Source organism: Trichechus manatus, unplaced genomic scaffold (assembly GCF_000243295.1).
Source record: "Trichechus manatus latirostris isolate Lorelei unplaced genomic scaffold, TriManLat1.0 scaffold00012, whole genome shotgun sequence".
In the NCBI taxonomy this organism is placed as follows: Eukaryota; Metazoa; Chordata; class Mammalia; order Sirenia; family Trichechidae; genus Trichechus; species Trichechus manatus.
In genome coordinates, this window is record NW_004443948.1 from 12,202,537 (window position 1) to 12,221,554 (window position 19,018).

At 37.2% G+C, this 19,018-nt stretch overlaps 1 protein-coding gene across 1 annotated transcript in view; it reads left to right on the top strand.

Moving 5' to 3' along the window:
• The first annotated feature begins 10,675 nt into the window (after positions 1-10,675).
• Positions 10,676-19,018, top strand: part of ROBO1 (roundabout guidance receptor 1) — a 1,063,338-nt gene continuing 1,054,995 nt past the window's right edge. Inside the window, exon 1 of the mRNA XM_004371339.1 lies at positions 10,676-10,763. Within this exon, the coding sequence (XP_004371396.1) occupies positions 10,676-10,763 (88 nt within the window). The remainder of the gene's footprint in view (positions 10,764-19,018) is intronic.

Here is a 19,018-nt window from a genome sequence, read left to right on the forward strand (position 1 = left end):
TTCACATGTTTAGCCTGGTAATTCTATGAAGGAAAATTTATTTTAAGGCATTAATTAAAAAAAAATAAAAAAACTCATTACTCTTTATGCAATATAAAATATGATGTTAGTAGATGGAGAAGGGACTCTTCACAGCACTCTACATACATTCTTTTTTTTACCCAATGAGGTTGCAGTTATTATTATTCACATATGATAGTTGAGAATGATGAGACAAGGAAAGGTTAAATCATTTTCCAAAGTCAAACAACTTCTCGGTGGGGGAGCTCGAATTTACATCTAAGCAGTTTGGTTTGAAGATCTATGCTTCTGAAACACTGCACTGTGTAACTTCCATGTGCTTAGGATTCACAAGTGTATGATATCTTTAAACTATATGCATTACACTAGATAATTTCATACTCTTCTCATGTTCAACCTAATATTCCGTAATAGAAATGGATATTGTAACTTTTTATCACTTTTTTCATATCACATGTTAGTGTCTTTAATTCAAAATCATGTGTATATATTCTTAGTACTTTGATACTAGGCACTGTATGTACATATCTATGGGGAAAAATATGTTTATATTCATAGGGTGTTGTGGTGGTGGTTTTGCATTTAGTATGTTTTAATGCTCAGAGAGCATCTAAATATAGTTATAAAATATTTTTCACTAAAATCAATTGTCTTGCTGTTGTCAATAGGTCAAAAATATGATTTATTTATAAAGCGTTAGTTTATTTGCTAATAAGGTTTTATTCTTCCTTGAGACTGTTTCATTTTGAGAAAGGATTCTTGAAGGTCAAACTTTTAAGATATTTAAGTGATGAGAGTACAGTGGCAAAAAATGCAGTTGCCATTTTTGATTTGGGTACTACCTTAAAATCAAGTTATATTAATAGGCATTTACTATGTAAATTCACAGAATTGTCCTTAGTTAATAAAGATTGACTTGTCCCCTAGTACCTCCCCTTTATGTTTCCCTCTTCACCTTTCTCTGCCGTCTTTCCCACTCTTCTTCAGACTTCTTGGTTGTCAATCTCTCCCACATCCAGTGATTGTTTTGGTTTCTCTTCCCTTTCTAACTACCCAGAGGCTCAGAAGTCCCAAAATCCCTTCCTTTCACTACCTTCTTTTTTTTTGGGGGGTGGGGTCGGTACACGGAAGAGACTGAAATTGTGGGGAGAAGGTAGGAGGCACATCAATAAAGAGGAAACCACTAAGCTGAAAAAATACTGATTTGATGAGTAGTCATACTAAAACATTACAGAAGTTTGAAATAATATATTCCTTGTTGAATAACATACTTTCTGGAGTTTAATCAGCTATAATAAATATTTATACTTTCAGATTTATTTTTTTATGATGATTGCATTCATTTAAAAATAAGAATGTATAGGTTTAATAAAGAACTTTATTTTTATCAATAGCTGTCTGCTGCCAATCAATTGTATATTATTGTTAAAGAAATACAGTTAGAATATAATTAACTATAGGTATGAAAACTGTGGTTTACACATGTCATAAACTATCATTTAACTCAGCATAATCATTCTAAATTTGCAAGTCATAAATAAATCATAGGTAAACTCTAAATTCATACACCTTTTTATTTACATCAAGAGCTGAAGCAAAACTACTTATTCCAAAACAAAGGATCTATTGTTTAGATGTACATAGTAATCAAATATTAAAGAAAGGAAAAATTTGAGCAACTCTCTGGGCAAGCAGAAACCATGAGGATAGGGCAAATATTATATGAAAACCCAGTCAAGCAGAAACCGCAGTATACTTACCCATTTTCTCTGGAAGACCTAATCATTTGAATTTCAGTGAGAAACGTGGCTATAAGCCAAAATATTCAATGGAAAACTCTGAAAAGGAGCCTCTGGAAAAACTGCATAGTATGAAATTGCAGAGTAGAACTGTTCGTATATATTTGTGTTTATCTTTAAATCTAATCTACTTTCTACTATTATTTGACACTTAAAACAGACAATGTGTGAAAGATAATGTGTTGGGGGAAAATATTTGTGGTGTATGATGTCATTTGTCAGTGACATATGAGGATAAGGAAAGTTACAAGAACATTAAACCCAAGACAAGAAAAATAGACAAATAGAAAAAAACTATAGTAACCAAGAATATCTCTTTGAAAGCGAGGCTCTGGCACAGACCTGACTTGTTTGCAGAATTTCTGAGAAAGAAAAAAATAATCCCTAAATATTTCAGGTGGAATCTGAAGAGTGCAACTGTTTGGCAGGAGGATTAGGTGGTTCTCCTAAAGGAAAACTTAGCAAATTAAGTCTACAGTGATAAGTAATAAAGTAAGGGCAACTCAGTCCAAGTGGACAAATTGGCAATACAGGCAGTCCCCAACTTACGACTGATTCTGTTCTGCTGAACACTATGTCTTAAGTCGGTTCTGACGTAAGTCATGTACCTCATTTTTTTCTAGTTTTCATTATTATTGCCTTTTATTATCAGTATCTTTATAAATCCAATGGTTATTTGTCTTTAGAGGTTGGACACATCACATCTGGAAATGGTAACATCAGCAAGGTATGCTGCAACAAACATGGTATGTAGTACATACTACTAACAGTAAGGTATACCAAAAAAAAAGGAACTGTGGTAAAAGTGTTTCTGTTTTGTTATAACTCGAATACATAGTAAGTCGGGGACTACCTGTAGATATGTACAGATAAACCTACAGAATGAAGGTGGTCATTTTTATTTTTCAAGTTGCCACTCGAGTGTCACAAAAAAATGAATGATGGAATTTTTTCAGTTGGAACAAATTAGTTTCTATATTGTGCTAGATCCATTTGTCTATTTTTGACTAAATATTTTGTTGAATGAATAAAATCATTTATTCATTGTTGAATGAATAAATAAATCGCTTCTCAAATGGCCAAATCTAATCAATTACCAAATGTGGTAAAGTATACTTGTATAGTGTCACATATTAGACTTCCACCCCAACACCAGTGAATTCTCCATTTGCTCTGCCAATGTCCTGTTGTAAGCATTCATTATAAGTTGCTGTATTAGTAATATGTTCTTTATTTAAGTTTTCCTCTAAACTACTTTATCCTTAACATCACTGCCAGAGTTGTCTTGTAAATCATTTGAATCATATTGTTATTGTTCTTAGGTGCCATTGAGTCAGTTCTAACTCATAGTGACCGTGTGTACAACAGAAGGAAACACTGCCTGATCCTGTGCCATCCTTACAATTCTTGTTACGCTTGAGCCCACTGTTGCAGCCACTGTGTCAGTCCAGTCTTTTTCATTGACCCTCTACTGTACCAAGCTTGATGTCCTTCTCCAGGGACTGATCCTTCCTGAAAACATGAAGTCGCCATCCTTTCTTCTAAGGAGCATTCTGGTTGTACTTCTACCAAGACAGATTTGTTTGTTCTTTTAGCAGTCCATGGCGTATTCAGTTTTCTTCACGAACGCCACAATTCAAAGGTGTCAGTTCTTCTTCCGTCTTCCTTATTCATTGTCCAGCTTTCACATGCATATGAGGCGATTGAAAACACCATGGCTTGGGTCAGGTGCACATTAGTCTTCATGGTGACATCTTTGCTTTTTAACACTTTAAAGAAGTCTTTTGCAGCAGATTTGCCCAATGCAATGCGTCCTTTGATTTCTTGACTGCTGTTTCCATGGGTGTTGATTGTGGATCCAAGTAAAATTAAATCTGTAATAACTTCAAACTTTTCTCCGTTTATCATGATGTTGCTTATTGGTCCAGTTGTGAGGATTTTTGTTTTATGTTGAGGTGCAATCCATACCAAAGGCTGTGGTCTTTGATATTCATCAGTAAGTGCTTCAAGTCCTCTTCACTTTCAGCAAGCATGGTTGTGTCATCCACACAGCATAGGTTGTTAAAGAGTCTTCCTCCAATCCTGATGTCCCATTCTTCTTGTAGTGCAGCTTCTTGGATTATTTGCTCAGCATACATATTGAATAAGTATGGTGAAAGGATACACCACTGACATATGCCTTTCCTGACTTTAAACCATGTAGTATCCCCTTGTTCTGTTCAAACGACTGCTTCTTGATCTATGTACAGGTTCCTCAGGAGTAAAATTACGTGTTCTGGAATTCCCATTCTTTGCAATGTTATCTACTATTTGTTATGACCCACATAGTCGAAGGCTTTTGCACAGTCAATAAAACACAGGTAAACATCTTTCTGGTATCCTCTGTTTTCAGCCAGGATCCATCTGACATCAGCAATGATATCCCTGGTTCCATGTCCTCTTCTGATTCTGGCTGAAATTTCTGGCAGTTCCTTGTCAATGTACTGCTGCAGCCTCTTTTGAATGATCTTCAGCAAATTTTACTTGCATGTGATATTAATGATATTGTTTGATAATTTCACATTCAGTTGGATCACCTTTTCTTGGAATAGGCATGAATATGGATCTCTTCCAGTCGGTTGGCCAGGTAGCTGTCTTCCAAATTTCTTGGCATAGACAAGTGGGCACTTCCAGCTCTGCATCCATTTATTCAAACATCTCAGTTGGTATTCCATCAATTCCTGGAGGCTTAATTTTCGCCCATGTCTTCAGTGCAGGTTGGACTTCTTCCTTCAGTACCATCGGTTTCTCATCATATGCTACCTCTGAAATGGTTGAACATCGACCAGTTCTTTTTGGTGTAGTGACTCTGTGTATTCCTTTCATCTTTGTTTGATGCTTCCTCTGTTGTTTAATATTTTCCCCGTAGAATCCTTCAATATTGCAACTCAAGGCTTGAAATTTGTCTTCAGTTCTTTCAGCTTGAGAAATGCCAAGCATGTTCTTCCCTTTTGGTTTTCTATCTCCAGCTCTTTGCACGTGTCATTATAACACTTAATTTTGTCTTCTCGAGCCACCCTTTGAAATCTTCTGTTCAGCCCCTTTACTTCATCATTTCTTCCATTCACTTTAGCTACTCAACATCCAAGAGCAAGTTTCAGAGTCTCTTCTGACATCCGTTTTGGTCTTTTCTTTCTTTCCCATTTTTTAATGACCTCTTGCTATCTTCATGTATGATGTCCTTGATGTCATTCCACAACTCATCTGGCTTTCAGTTGTTAGTGTTCAATGCATCAAATCTATTCTTGAGATGGTCTCTAAATTCAGGTGGGATATACTCAAGGTCGTACTTTGGCTCTCGTGGACTTGTTCTAATTTTCTTCAGCTTTAACTTGAATTTGCATATGAGCAATTGATGGTCTTTCATCAGTTGGCCCCTGACCTTGTTCTGACTGATGATACTGGCTTTTCCATCTTCTCTTTCCACAGATGTAGTTGATTATTCCTGTGTATTCCATCTGGCGAGGTCCACATGTATAGTTGCTTTTTATGTTGGTAAGAAAGGGTATTTGCAATGAAGAAGTCATTGGTCTTGGAGAATTCTGTCGTGCAATCTCTGGCATCATTTCTGTCACCAAGGCCATATTTTCCAACTACCGATCCTTCTTTGTTTCCAATTTTGGCATTCCAATCTTTAGTAACTATCAATGCATCCTGATTTCATGTTTGATCAATTTCAGACTGCAGAAGTTGGAAAAACATCTTCAATTTCTTCATCTTTGGCCTTAGTGGTTGGTGCATAAATTTGAATAACAGTTGCTCTTCCTTGTAGGTGTATGGATATTATCCTATCACTGAAAGCATTGTACTTCAGGATAGATCTTGAAATATTCTTTTTGACGATGAACGCAATGTCATTCCTCTTCAAGTTGTCATTCTCAGCATAGGAGACCATATGACTGTCCGATTCAAAATGGCCAATACCAGTCCATTTCAGCTCACTAATGCCTAGGATAGCCATGTTTATGCATTCCATTTCTTTTTTGACGATTTCCAATTTTCCTACATTCATACTTCATAAATTCCACGTTCCAATTATTAATGGATGTTTGCAGCTGTTTCTTCTCATTTTGCGTTGTGCCACGTCAGCAAATGAAGGTCTTGAAAGCTTGACTCCATCCACGTCATTAAGGTCACCTTTACTTTGAGGAGGCAGCTCTTCCCTGGTTGTCTTTTGAGTGCCTTCCACCCTGAGGGGCTCATCTTCTGGCACTATTTCAGACAATGTTCACTGCTATTTGTATGTTTTCACTGGCTAATTCTTTTCAGAAGTAGATTACGGGGTCCTTCCTAGTCTCTCTTAGTCTGGAAGCTCAGCTGAAACCCCTCTGCTATGGGTGACCCTGCTGGTATTTGAATAGTGGTGGCATAGCTTCCAACATCACAGCAACACGAAAGTCCCACAGTATGACAGACTGACAGACGCGTGAATCCTATTATCATCTTTTATAAAACACTACAGTCGTTCCTCATCATCTGTGTTGATCTGCCTCATTTTATTTTTTAGTTTCCTTTCATATTATAAAGAAGGGGTATTGGTAGTTCAGTAGTAAAAAAATCTCACCTTCCATGTTGTAGACTCAGATTTGATTTCTGGCCAGGGGTGGATTAACCAGTAAACATAGCACAGACTGGCTTGCATTGGGCAATGTATGCTGGGATTAATTGTATTTACTGGCTAATCTGTGGTTAGCAATTTCATATGACTTTCACTACATCTTTAACGTGATGGGGAACAGGTGAAATTATGCACTGCGGATTGGTGGGAAGGTACAATCGGGCTTGTGTTTACCTTGCTTGGAGCCCTCTTGGTGCAGTGGTTAAGAATTCAGCTGCTAACCATATGGTCAGCAGGTTGAATCCACCAGCTGCCCCTTGTAAACCCTTCTACTCTGTCCCATAGGGTGGCTATCAGTCGGAATCCACTCAACGGCAACAGGTTTGGTTTGGTACCTTGCTTATTGGGTAATCTGGCCCTGTTCCTGGCCTGTGCACCTCATGGGCAACCACCAGCATTCTGTCAATGGAGGCATGGTGTAGCTATGATGCTGCACAAGTTTCAGCAGAGCTTCCAGACTAAGACCAGAAAGAATGTCCTGGTGATCTGCTTCTAAAAATCAGTTCATGAAAACTCTATGGCTCACAACAGCTGATCATTAACCAACCATGGGTGCGAGGTATGGATCCCCTTTGCAGTGGATAATTTGGCCTTTTGGTCCTGGTTAGGGTTGCTGATTAGGGTCTGTGCCCTGGAGTATTTGAGCTGATGAAACGTACTCCAAGTCAGAAAGAGAAAGTTTATTAGGAGGTGACACCAACAAGGAGTCCAACAGCAACGTTGGCTGTCTTCAGGGACTCCCAAAAGGCAATTTCTACATCAGAGCTTATATATCATTTTTGCAAGGGTTACATAGTGTCTTCAGGCATGTAGCCCATAGATGGTCAGATGAGGATACATCAAAGACAATTACAAGAAACTCTTTATCAGACTAAAGATACGCATGCCGGACATCTGGAGTCTAATCTTTATGTTTGTATGTCAGAAGTTACAGATGGCCAAACTGTACAAAACAAAGCCTTTAATGAAAGCATACGGAAAGGAGAAGACAGGCAAAACAAAACAAAAAAAAACTTATACAGACAAAAAACTTATATAAAATCTCTTGGCTAGTGAAACTGGCCTGCCAAGTTTACTTTGACCGAGATAAGGAGCAAGAAAGAAAGAAAGTTGCAGACCAAAAGCGCAAGGCAGCCTTCCTAGCTGCTGCCTTGCAGGCTGAAGGCCATCCCCCAAGAGAACAAAGAAAAGGAAGGAGACCAAGGCCGCAGGAGCAGAGAAGTCCCCATACCTCTTTGAGAAGAGACCAGTGCAGCTGGTGTAGTAAAAAAACCAACCAAACAAACAAAAAACTTACAGGTTACTTAGAGTATCATTATGGCCTTAGTTATGTCAAGCTCTCAATTGCCCATTTTGAAAAGGAGAAAACATGTCACAGAGTATTAGGGTCACAGCACCACAGGAGAGGCCAATGAGTAGAGGCCTGCTGGACTAAAAGGGATCACCTGAGGTCCAATGCTGACTAAGCCTCAGGAGCCCCTGCTGAAGCCAATAAAAGCTGGGAAGAGGCTCACTGGAACTTCCTGGATTGGAGAGTGTGACCCTTCAGCTCTCGGAAGAGGAGTGAGCGCATGACTCAGGGGCTCTGTACTGAAGAATCCCACCCCCTGTCACCCCTTAGTCCTTGTCCCAGGGTGGAGATGTTAGCGGGTGGGGGGGTGGATAAGAGATTGGAAAATACTTCTGAAGAGACGGGCTGCAGAAACAGCAGAAACCCTGCACCTGGTAGAAGGCAGAGCTGCGGGAAACAGAAGCAGAGACCTGAAGAAGGCCGAAGCCGGCGTCCACTGAACAGAGAGGTGGCAGCTGAGGGTCTGAGAGGAGGAGGCCGAGAACGGTAATGCACATAGGGCTCCCACCTCACTGGATGCAGTGGAAACCACGAGCACTGGGCAGCCACAAACAGAAAACTCGCTGAGAACGACAGGCACAGAGATGGTGGTGGCAGCAGCAGAAACCCCTCCTGGAGCACAAGGAGGGGCCTGCCTGCCGAGCCTGGGTGCACCCCACGCAGGGGTTACTCTCAGAGCAGATCTGCGTTCAGAGTTGTCGTGATTCCCACCCAGGGCTGTCTGAGGCTGCTGGGTGAGAGCTGGACCAGCAGGTAAGAGGACAGAGCACCTGCTGACTCCTAAGACATTCCCGCCCAGTGACTTTAAGAGTAAATATTGACCTTTAGAAGTGAACATTGATTTCTGTGTGTTGTTTGCTATTGACTTTCCATGTGCCGGCTTTCTGGGAGCAATGTGTGTGTTCTGTCTCTGATCAGAGGGGGTGACATTTAAGGAGGGATCACTCAGCGAACAACCTGGGCTTGTGTGTGCACCACAATAAATAAATTTGTATTGTTTAAACAACCTGAGAGTGTATCTCAGTGGGGATGATGCAGGACCGGGCAACATATAGCTCCTTGTGCTTGGGGTTGCCATGACTCAGGACCAACTTAACGGCATTTAACAACAACAGTCATATCTTGGGAAGCCCTATTATCCAGCTAAACAACTCTCCTTACAGTTCTGAGTATACCAATGTACCACTGATACACATACCAAGCTAGCTAACTACCTAGTTATCTATCATCTATTATTGTTTTTACCTTGAGTCTTTGGTTAAGTTTTTCTCTCATTCTGTATAAAACCTGTTGCCATCAAGTCGATTTTGACTCATAGGGACCCCGTGTATTACAGAGTAGAACTGCTCTGTAGTGTTTTCCAGGCTATAAATCTTTACGGGAGCTGACTGCCACGTCTTTCTCCCGTAGATCGGCCAGTGGGTTCGAACCGCGTGATCTTTGGTTAGCAGCCTAGTGCTTACCCACTTCGCAGCCAGGGCTTTTCTTAAGTTAGGAAAGAAACAAACAACAAGAAAACCCCATTGCTGCCCAGTCGATTCCGACTCAGCCACCGTATAGGACAGAGTAGAACTGCCCCATAGGGTTTCCAAGGAATGGCTGGTGGATTCGAAATGCCGACTTTTGGGTTAGCAGCCGAGCTCTTTACCACTGTGCCACTTAAGTTAGTTAAAAAACAAACAAAACCGTTGCAGTCGAGTTCATTCTGACTCACAAGGGCACTATAGGACAAAGCAGAACTGGACCATAGTGTTTCCAAGGAGCACTGGTAGATTCCAACTGCCAACTGTTTAATTAGCAGCCGAACTCTTAACCACCGCGCCACCAGGGCTAATCAAGAGCAAATTGTGCCACCTAGGGGCGTATCAGTGAAATACACCCATCTCATATCTGAAAAGCTGCTTATTCAGGAGCAGTTTGTTCACTACTCCCAGGCAAAATTAATCAGTCTCCCATTTTTGTTTCTATAGCTTTCTTCTGTCATTTGTTAGTCATTATCATGTCAAAACGCTCCACTGATTATAAACTCTGTTGCTTACAAGGAAATTGTGTTCCTCTGTATCCTTCATGACTGATACACAGTGCCTTGTTAAAAATAGAACATCTGCAAATGATGTTCATGAATTGCTCTAGTTAAAGGGATCTCAAGTTGTTTATGTACTTGGACCAAAAAACACCAAACCCGTTACTATTGAGTAAATTCTGACTCTAGTGACCCTGTAAGATAGGGGATAGAGTAGAACTGCCCCATAGTGTTTCCAAGGAGCAGCTGGTGGATTCAAACTGCTGACTTTTTGGTTAGCAGCTAAGCTCTTAACCACTATACCACCAGGGCTCCTTGAGGAAGAGACAATAAATGGTTTTCTACTGTATACCCAAAGTGTCATAGTGCCTGACTCATTAGAAGCAGTTCACCAGTATTTGTTTAGTGGATGAATGACCGTAGGGTTTACTGGACTTGAGAGGGTTCCAACCAAATTGGTGGAAATTGAAGTAAAAATGTTTACCTGGAATCCCTTGTAGGGTAGAGAAAAACCAAGATATCATTTACTATTGATATCTGACTGAAAATGAATTTTTAAAATGAATAAATACCACAGTTATATAAAATGCATATCTTAAAATATATCTTGAGCAAATCATATTCATTTTAATTTTTATGTTGTATCATTTTGAAAATAACTTTTTAAATTCATTGGAGTGATAATTTTTCACAAAATATGTTTAACCTTCTCCTCAACATGACCTGTTTAAAAATAATTTTTTCTGTTTTGTTTTGTTTTTTTTTCCTCCAAGATTGAACATATCTGTATCACGGGCCTGGTGTAATGCAAGGAAGGGGCAAACATGAAATGGGAACATTTTCCTTTTTTGGTCATAATATCACTCCTCAGCTTGTCAGAAAACCATCTGTTCCTGGCACAGCTTATTCCAGGTAAGTGACTTGAGTTTTTTTTTATTAATATTTAACCAGTTTTCCTTCTTTGCTTTAAATTCGTGTTTATTCTACGTTGTAAATCAAATTTGTTCCTTTTCTTTGGAATTTGTATGTCTGTGTGAATGGTTGCTGAAGTACGTGTGCTGATAAATTTCAGGGTTGAAATGATAATTCTTGAATACAGAGCAGCTTATTAATCACTCCCCCTCCCCCCAGAAAAGAGAAAATTGAGAAAACTTTACAGTTAACTGAAAAATGTAACGAATACATGTATTAACTGAATGAATTAGTGCGGTGAAACAACAATAATCGTAGGGAAAAATGTGTAACACAAAAAGAATAACAAAGTCACAATGCATGTCAGTAGCATAGAAATACAAAGAAAGTGAAACACTTAAAACTGAAATTCATAGAGTACTGACATGCTAATTAGTAGGCTGAACAAAGATAGAATAAAAATGCAGTATGCTCCTGTGTTGCTACCATAGTTACCATTGTTTTTGGTGATGTTAGAAACCTGTTTGCTTGAGGTCGTGATTTTATTAATGGTACTAGAATAACATTGCTGGAAAATCCTTTACTTAAACTATTCTGTGGGAAATTAACTTAACCCAATGTCATGGTAGAGGAAAACAGAAAAATATGTTGATGGTCTAGTCAAAATATAATTTCACCATTCCTCTCAAATGAAACTCTGAAACAAATTATAGTTAATCCAGATATATTAAACGTGTCATCACGGTTTAGTCAATTTATTCATAAAAGAGTGGCATATGGTGTTTTATTAGCTCAAGTTATGTAACTTGAATTTTCTTTATTTTATTGTTATATTTATTTAGATATTCTGCAACTGTATGTAGTTTATCTTGTGTATTCACACACAAATTCGGCATTAAGTATTCTCAAATACTCCACAGGTTTGAATATACAAATACTACTGGGGTCACACTTTGACCTAAAGGGTGAGGGAGATATAAATAGATAAACATTAAAAACATTTTCATTAGGTTAAAGCAAACAGAAAATTTGAAGTCTGCTGGAACAAAGTGCACTTTGCTCCTTTGTACTAACTTAGTTAACACTGAAATCACTCCAAGGCTTTTTGTTTGTTTTGTTTTTTTACCTGTTCATACTTTCATTTCTCTAACCACTACTCTGTTGCAAATTAAATTTTTTGAATTAATCAGGTATCAAAAATTACAATATGCTGAAAAATGCCGTATGTTTTATATATATGGAAAAATGCAAATGTAAGTACTGATTAATTCATTGTCTTACAAATTCTCAGAATAAGTAGAATATTTATATAAAAGTTTTTTTAAAACTACAATAAGTGTGTGTGTGTATATATATACACACATATATGTAGTTGAAGTATAATTATCTTAAACCATCTGGCCAGCTAAAAACTATTCCTGATCAACAAATTTGGTCAATGATCTGTTAATGGAGAAAATGATCAAAATTCAAAATGGTCAAGAGAGATTTGAATAATCTCTATTTGAGTATCTGGGAAAAGGAGTGCATGCATGTGTGTGGTGGTAAGGTGTATTAAGAGAACATAAAAAATTACCTATTCCTTCAGGAAGACATTCTATAATTTCAGAGAAGACAAAAAATTGTCAAAACTTTGATGTTAGTACCTTACATGCAAATTTTTTAAAAATCCAAATACAGCTTAAAGTACCTAGATTTACTGCCCCATATAATATGTAAATTGGTTACAAAGGTGATAGATTTGTTATCAATCAGTTTTTATTAAAATACCGTACAGATTATTTACTCAGGGGCCATTCTGGGGCAACATTTTCTTAAAATGAAAAATTGGTACCCAAAAATAGTGTGCATAAAGTTAAATGTCTTTCTTCAGGACGGTAGAATTCAAGAATTATTTCAAAACAATTTACCTGTTAGCTCTTCTATGCTGTTAGCTTTTCAAAAGGAACATCTGCAGATTGGAAGTCATTTTCATAACTGCCGCCCTCTAGGATCATTCATTGTGTTCAGGCTAGGGAGGTTTTGGAAAACCTACTGAAAGGAGTCGTTGGCCTTAGAATGTGACCTTATGTATAACAGAGTGAAAAGTTGCCCAGTCCTGCGCTCTCTCTCTGACCTGTCAAATGTTTAAGCCCATTGTGGAGACTATTGTGTCAATCCACCTCATTGAGGATTTCCCTTGTTTTTGCAGAACCTCCACTTTACTAAACACGATGTCCTTCTCTAGGGAATGAGAATGTTACCTCTATGAAATTAACCTCAGAATAAATATCTGAAGCTTTATCTTGATTTTGCTGTTTTTAGTGGTAGTTTTCTAGCTTTATTACGTTCATTAGAAGCTCTGGACCTGGAGTGAGTTTAGCATAGCTCGGAGGGAGCCAATATAGAATTTGCTTTATCAGTGACTTTTCAAAAATCATAGTTTCTCATCCAACTGATTTATTTCCACTCGTTTCTTTATAAAAGGAATATCCTCCTTCTTCAGATATTTACTTCAAAGTAAGATAAATGAAAAAAATATGTGCTTCTGAATAAATAGGGAGAAGTGAATGTTCTATAGAACTTGACTTTGTGAGTGATCATTAGCAGAGGTGGCTACTGGAACAAGGTATCTCAGTACAAAACAAAAGAGCAATTAAAATAACTGTCATAATGCAGATTATTTCATTACTATAGCAATGAAGTGATTTTCAGTCAAGCTGTGACTAGGTTACTTGGTGTAATTAAATATTAAAACATCATTTGAATATAATGTCTGGAATTGATGGATTACCCCGCCCATGTTTCTTATTTTCTATTTTGTCTCTCCCTATAATACATTTTCAGAACTGCTGTTATGTGCTACCACATTGCAGATGAAGTGGTTGGTGTGTCTGGAAGGTTACTAGACATTTCTTGTAATATTTTAAATCAATAAATATTCTTCTTGGTGAAAATAGAATCAGTTTTAAGAGAAAAGGAATAATAAAGAAGTGGATTTTGGAATGATTGGGCTTCTCCAGCCATTTGAGTCATTGTTTCCATTGCATGTAGAGCCGATTCAGACCTGCCCCCTCTAATTAAAACCACTGCTGAAGTCATTTGTCAATTTTTCTCATCTCTAATTCACATATAAAATATACTCTTAGAGCAATAGGGGTTATCTCTTAAGGCATGCTGTATCTGGGCTATGCCACATATTTATTTAATCTGTACTAGAAAGGAATCTGACAGATACACATCTTTACATTTTCAGCATCCACCTTTGATTTCCACTGATGTCAGGAAGACAGTGAAAGACAAATGTTAAATTATATGTTTCAAAAGTACAAATTCCATGTATAGTGGAACTGAGCTAAAAATTTGAAGAACATCATGGCAAAAAAATACTGAATTCTAGGTTTATATTTCAGTATTTTTAATGGAAATGCATGACAACCACAATAACAACACCAGGTTGTGTTTCTATTTGAATAGATCAGACAGCCTATTTTAAAGTTAAACATGATTTATTTTTTTTCCTCTCCATTCTCGAAATGTGCAACAATGTTGTCCTTCATTAATGATGCAGGTGCTGACAGGGTTATTTCCTTTGCCCTGCCTCATGTCAACAAGCCTTGAGTGTGAAATTATCTGAAGTGATTTACTGCTTACCCGCCCCTCCTGTTCGTACGCCTCCCCTTCAGTACATTGCTGTTATACCCAAAGGAAGATGATTTCCAGAGACGAAGTGTTATCTGGGTTTGAATCATCCACATATAAAAAGTACATTTTAAATAAAAAATTCCTCATGTAAATGACTAGAAATAATATATATATGTGTGTGTGTATATAAATATTTATACATATACACATCCAATATGTTTCTTTTTATTGTTTTTAGTTTTTATTTGCCCAACAGACATTGAATAGATTCAGGGAATTATCTGAAATTTTAAATTTTCTAATGTGAAAAAAATTGAAAGTAAATTTCTGAAATCTCAATGTGACAGAATCTTGAAACATTCCTTTTGGAGTACTTCATTTAATAATGCATATATGCTTGGTACAAAGGTTTTTATTCACAGGAATGGTTTTTCCAAAATTGTGATTAGTTTCTACAGCACAGTATTCATGGGCAGTGATAGGAAAATGCACATTATTTAGAACCTACACAGATTGTTCATAGGCAAACAGTTTGCTTTTGCTTTAACTGATTATTTAGTAATGAATCAATTAATTAATTTAAAAAAATTAAAAAATTAATGTTACTAATTTCTTCTGTTAAAACACAATATTTCAGGTTAAAAATACCTTAGCACCTTATTTAACTTTTGTACTATGCATTGATGAAGGTGTTATTATAAATAAAACTGATTTGATTTCACATGCTACTTGATAAATCTTTATGAATAGAGAATCATTTCTTAGCATGGCTTAGATAGATTATCTTTTTCAGAACAACTTGAGAAGTTTAAAAATAAAATTTCCTCACAACTAGATGGTGCCCAGCTACCACCAACAACTTACCTGACAGGGATCACAGCAGAGGGTCCCGGACAGAGATAAAGAAAAATGTAGAACAAAATTCTAACTCACAAAAAATGACCAGACTTACAGGTCTGACAGAGACTAGAGAAACCTGAGAGTATGGCCCCTGGACACCCATTTAACTCAGTACTAAAGTCACTCCTGAGGTTCACCCTTCAGCCAAAGTTTAGACAGGCCCATAAAACAAAACGAGACTAAATGGGCACACCAGCCCCAGAGCAAGGATGAGAAGGCAGGAGAGGACTGGAAAGTGTTAAGAGGGAACACAAGGTCGAGAGGGGGAGAATGTTGACATGTCTTGGGGTTAGTAACCAATATCACCAAACAATATGTGTATTAATTGTTTAATGAGAAACTAATTTGCTCTGTAAACCTTCATTTAAAGAACAAAAAAATAAATAAAACTAAAATTTCCTAAGACTCCTGACAAAAATCACTGAAAGAGAGAGCCTGGATTTGAAATGCAAGGGTCTGAGGTTAATGGTACATGAAATCAACCTAATTCACAGATAATTTTAGAATCACTGCTTTAGACAAAGTTTGAGTCAAAAAATAGTTGAGTATGTTTAAAGAATATTTGTTCCCAGAAGAAAGGTTTTCAAAACAAAAGGATAAAGGATTTGAAAATATTTCTGTTTTATATATTGCAAGACTTGACGAATCCAACTTGAGGCCACTGCTGGTTTATTTTTCTTTGTTTTTTGCTATTTTCGTCTCTTAGTAAAATTTATAGATTTCAAAATATAATTGTTCACATGACAGGAAAAGCATTAGCTCAAGACAAAAAGCCACTGAACTAATAAATAGATCAGTGAAAATTGATCTATATAATTGAAAATAGCTTTACACAATTCTGTTTCATCTTTGCCTAGTGGTACAATTTTTCCTAAAATTTTTAGGCCTTAAAAAAGCATTAACTCAGACATTAAGTGACTGGAAATTTATAACTAAACTAGAATATATCAATTATGCAAACATTTTACAAAAAAAGCTAAGAACCAGGGCTTCATTGTGACTTATGGGAGCCCTAAGCACTTCTGCTTTCCTGAACCCTTTCCTCCATAATATAATATTAAAAATTATATTTTAAAACTGTTGGCATCAAGATTTGTATGAGTTATTTTCTTCTGAATTTAAAAGACATTAAAATATTTCCATGGGCTCCTAAATGTCTTGTGGGCCACACACTCTGCCTACTGTGTCCAGAGGATTAGTCATCTCTACCGAGGATCATAAGAAGACAAAGTATGTATTTGTGATTCATGCCCAAATACAATGCCTAAAAACAATATTTGCTACAAATAAACATAATTCAACCTTAGTTTTACACATTTCTATAGGCTTTTGGGAAACGTAGAAGAAAACCATAAAACAAGAGAAACCAAATTATTAATGAATGTTACTTTTCACATTTTAATGTTAGAGAAATAATAAATTAAAAAAATGCACCCATCTCCCTCAAAAAAGAAAGAAAACTTACTTAGGAAACATTGACAATATCAGACTGTCATAAAGGAGAAAAGATGGGGTTTGGTTTTAATAGGTGTGTGATTAAACAATATCTCTGTTACACATTAGTTGCATTAACTTGGTCAATAAATTTAATCTCTGTGGATTAGTTTACCCATTAGAAGAATTTAGAATTAACTTGTGTTATTTGAGTGTGGGTTATAGATAAAATAATGAAAGAGCTTGGGGCATTGTGAAGACTATTGAGTTTGTTCTTGCTAACATTGATAATAATACAGTGATTATTATCTGTTAATGGATGTTACCGACTTTGTCTGCCCTATGTCTTTGTAGTGGAACAGTAACTTCAAATGATATTTGGACTCCTTGGTTCAAAATATCTTTGCCTACCACTATATAGGTGTTTAAAAAGACAATGTAGAGTCATACAATATTTGTCCTTCTGTGGTTGACTTATTTCACTCAGCGTACTGTTTTCCATCTCCTTCCATGTTGCAGCATATATCAAGACTTCATTTCTTCTACTGTCTTGAGTAGTATTCCATTGTGTGTAGGTACCACATTTTGTTTATCCATTCATCCGTTGATAGGCATTTAGGTTGTTTCTACCTTTTGGCTATTGTGAATAGTGCTACAATGAGCATTGGTGTACAAGTCTCTGTTTCAGTCTCTGCTTTCAAGTCTTTTGGGTATAAACCAAGGAGTGGAATTGCTCAGTTATATGGTATTTCTCTTTTTAGTTTTTTGAGGAACCCCCACACTGTTTTCTACAATGGCTGCACCATTTTGCATTCCTAGCAGCAGTGGATAAGGGTTCCAATTTTCCCACATCCTCACCAATGTTTGTTATTTCCCTTTTTTTTATTAGTCATTCTAGTGGGAATGATTTGGTATCTCATTGTGGTTTTGATTTGCATCTCTCTGATGGCTAATGACATTGAGTATTTTTCATGTGTTTAGTGGCCATTTGAATATTCCCTTTGATGAAATGTCTATTCAAGTCCTTTGCCGATTTTATGATTGGGTTATTTGTCTTTTTGTTGTATGACCTCACGTATGTAAAAAGACAAGTAAAGACAAATGTATAGAGACCAATGTTTGTTAGTGGTTACCAGGGGCAGAAGGGAGGAGGAAAGGAGGTTAGTTAATGGTGATAGAAAAATTGCATTAAGGGTAGGGTTGCACAGCCAATTATAGTAATTGCTGTCAGTAAGTTGTATACCTATAAAAAGTTGAACTGGCAAAAGTTGTGTAATAGATATATTTACAAAAACAACAATAACAAAAAAAAGAGTAGCTGCTAAGGCTGCTTATGTACAACCAAAAACCTCATGGGATTTGGTTCCTTGGTTTGAAGCTTTAGGGTCATGGTTTCATGAGACATTCCAGTTAGTTGCTTAATGTATTTAGTGCTTCTGTTCTACCTCCTAGGTCATTGCATAGTGCTTGAGGTCTTAAAACCTTGTAAGCAGCCATCTAAGGCATGACAATTGGACTGTATTTGCCTAGAGGAAGGAAAGTCAGGAAAAGGAGGAAGATATGGAATGCATAGCTAATTGCCTCCATGAATCGCTGCTTCCTTTTACATGAGACCAGAAGAACTGGGTGGTGCCCAGCTACCATTACTGAACAATTTGATCAAGTAGTCTATAGAAGAATCCTGATTAAAAGTGAGAAAATGCAGAAAAGAATTTCAAATTCTCATGGACTATAGACTTTCTGGAATGATAGGGGCTGGATGAACCCCTGAAACTATTGCCCTGAGATAATCTTTAAAACTTAAATCAAAAATATCCCCTGAAGTCTTCTTAAAACTAGATTAGTTTAGCTTAGCCAGGAAAAACTGTCTGCCTTGAGAATTATGCTCTTTTAAGATCTACCTATATGAGATCAAAGTGACAACAGCAACTCAAGAAATTAGACAGGAATCTTAGGGGGCAGTGAGTTTATGTTAATGGGGGAGGAACAAGTCAGAAAATGAGGATGAGAATGGTTGCACAAATCAAAGAATGTTACTGAATTGTGCATGTGGAAACTGTTGAACTGGTGTGTTGCAGTGGCGACGGTTGTCGGGACAGTGGAAACAGTAACAAAACACAACTCTTACAGAGAAGTGGGTCCAGGAGGGTCACTCTGAGGAGTCGACCCCGGCTTCAGTCCCAGGAGTTTATTTATAGTCAATACAGCAAGCAGTGAAGCAAATAACAGAACAATGGGCTTTGGGTGCGGGCAAGGGAGAAGGAATTCAGGTAAACAAGCCAATCAGTAAAGGGACA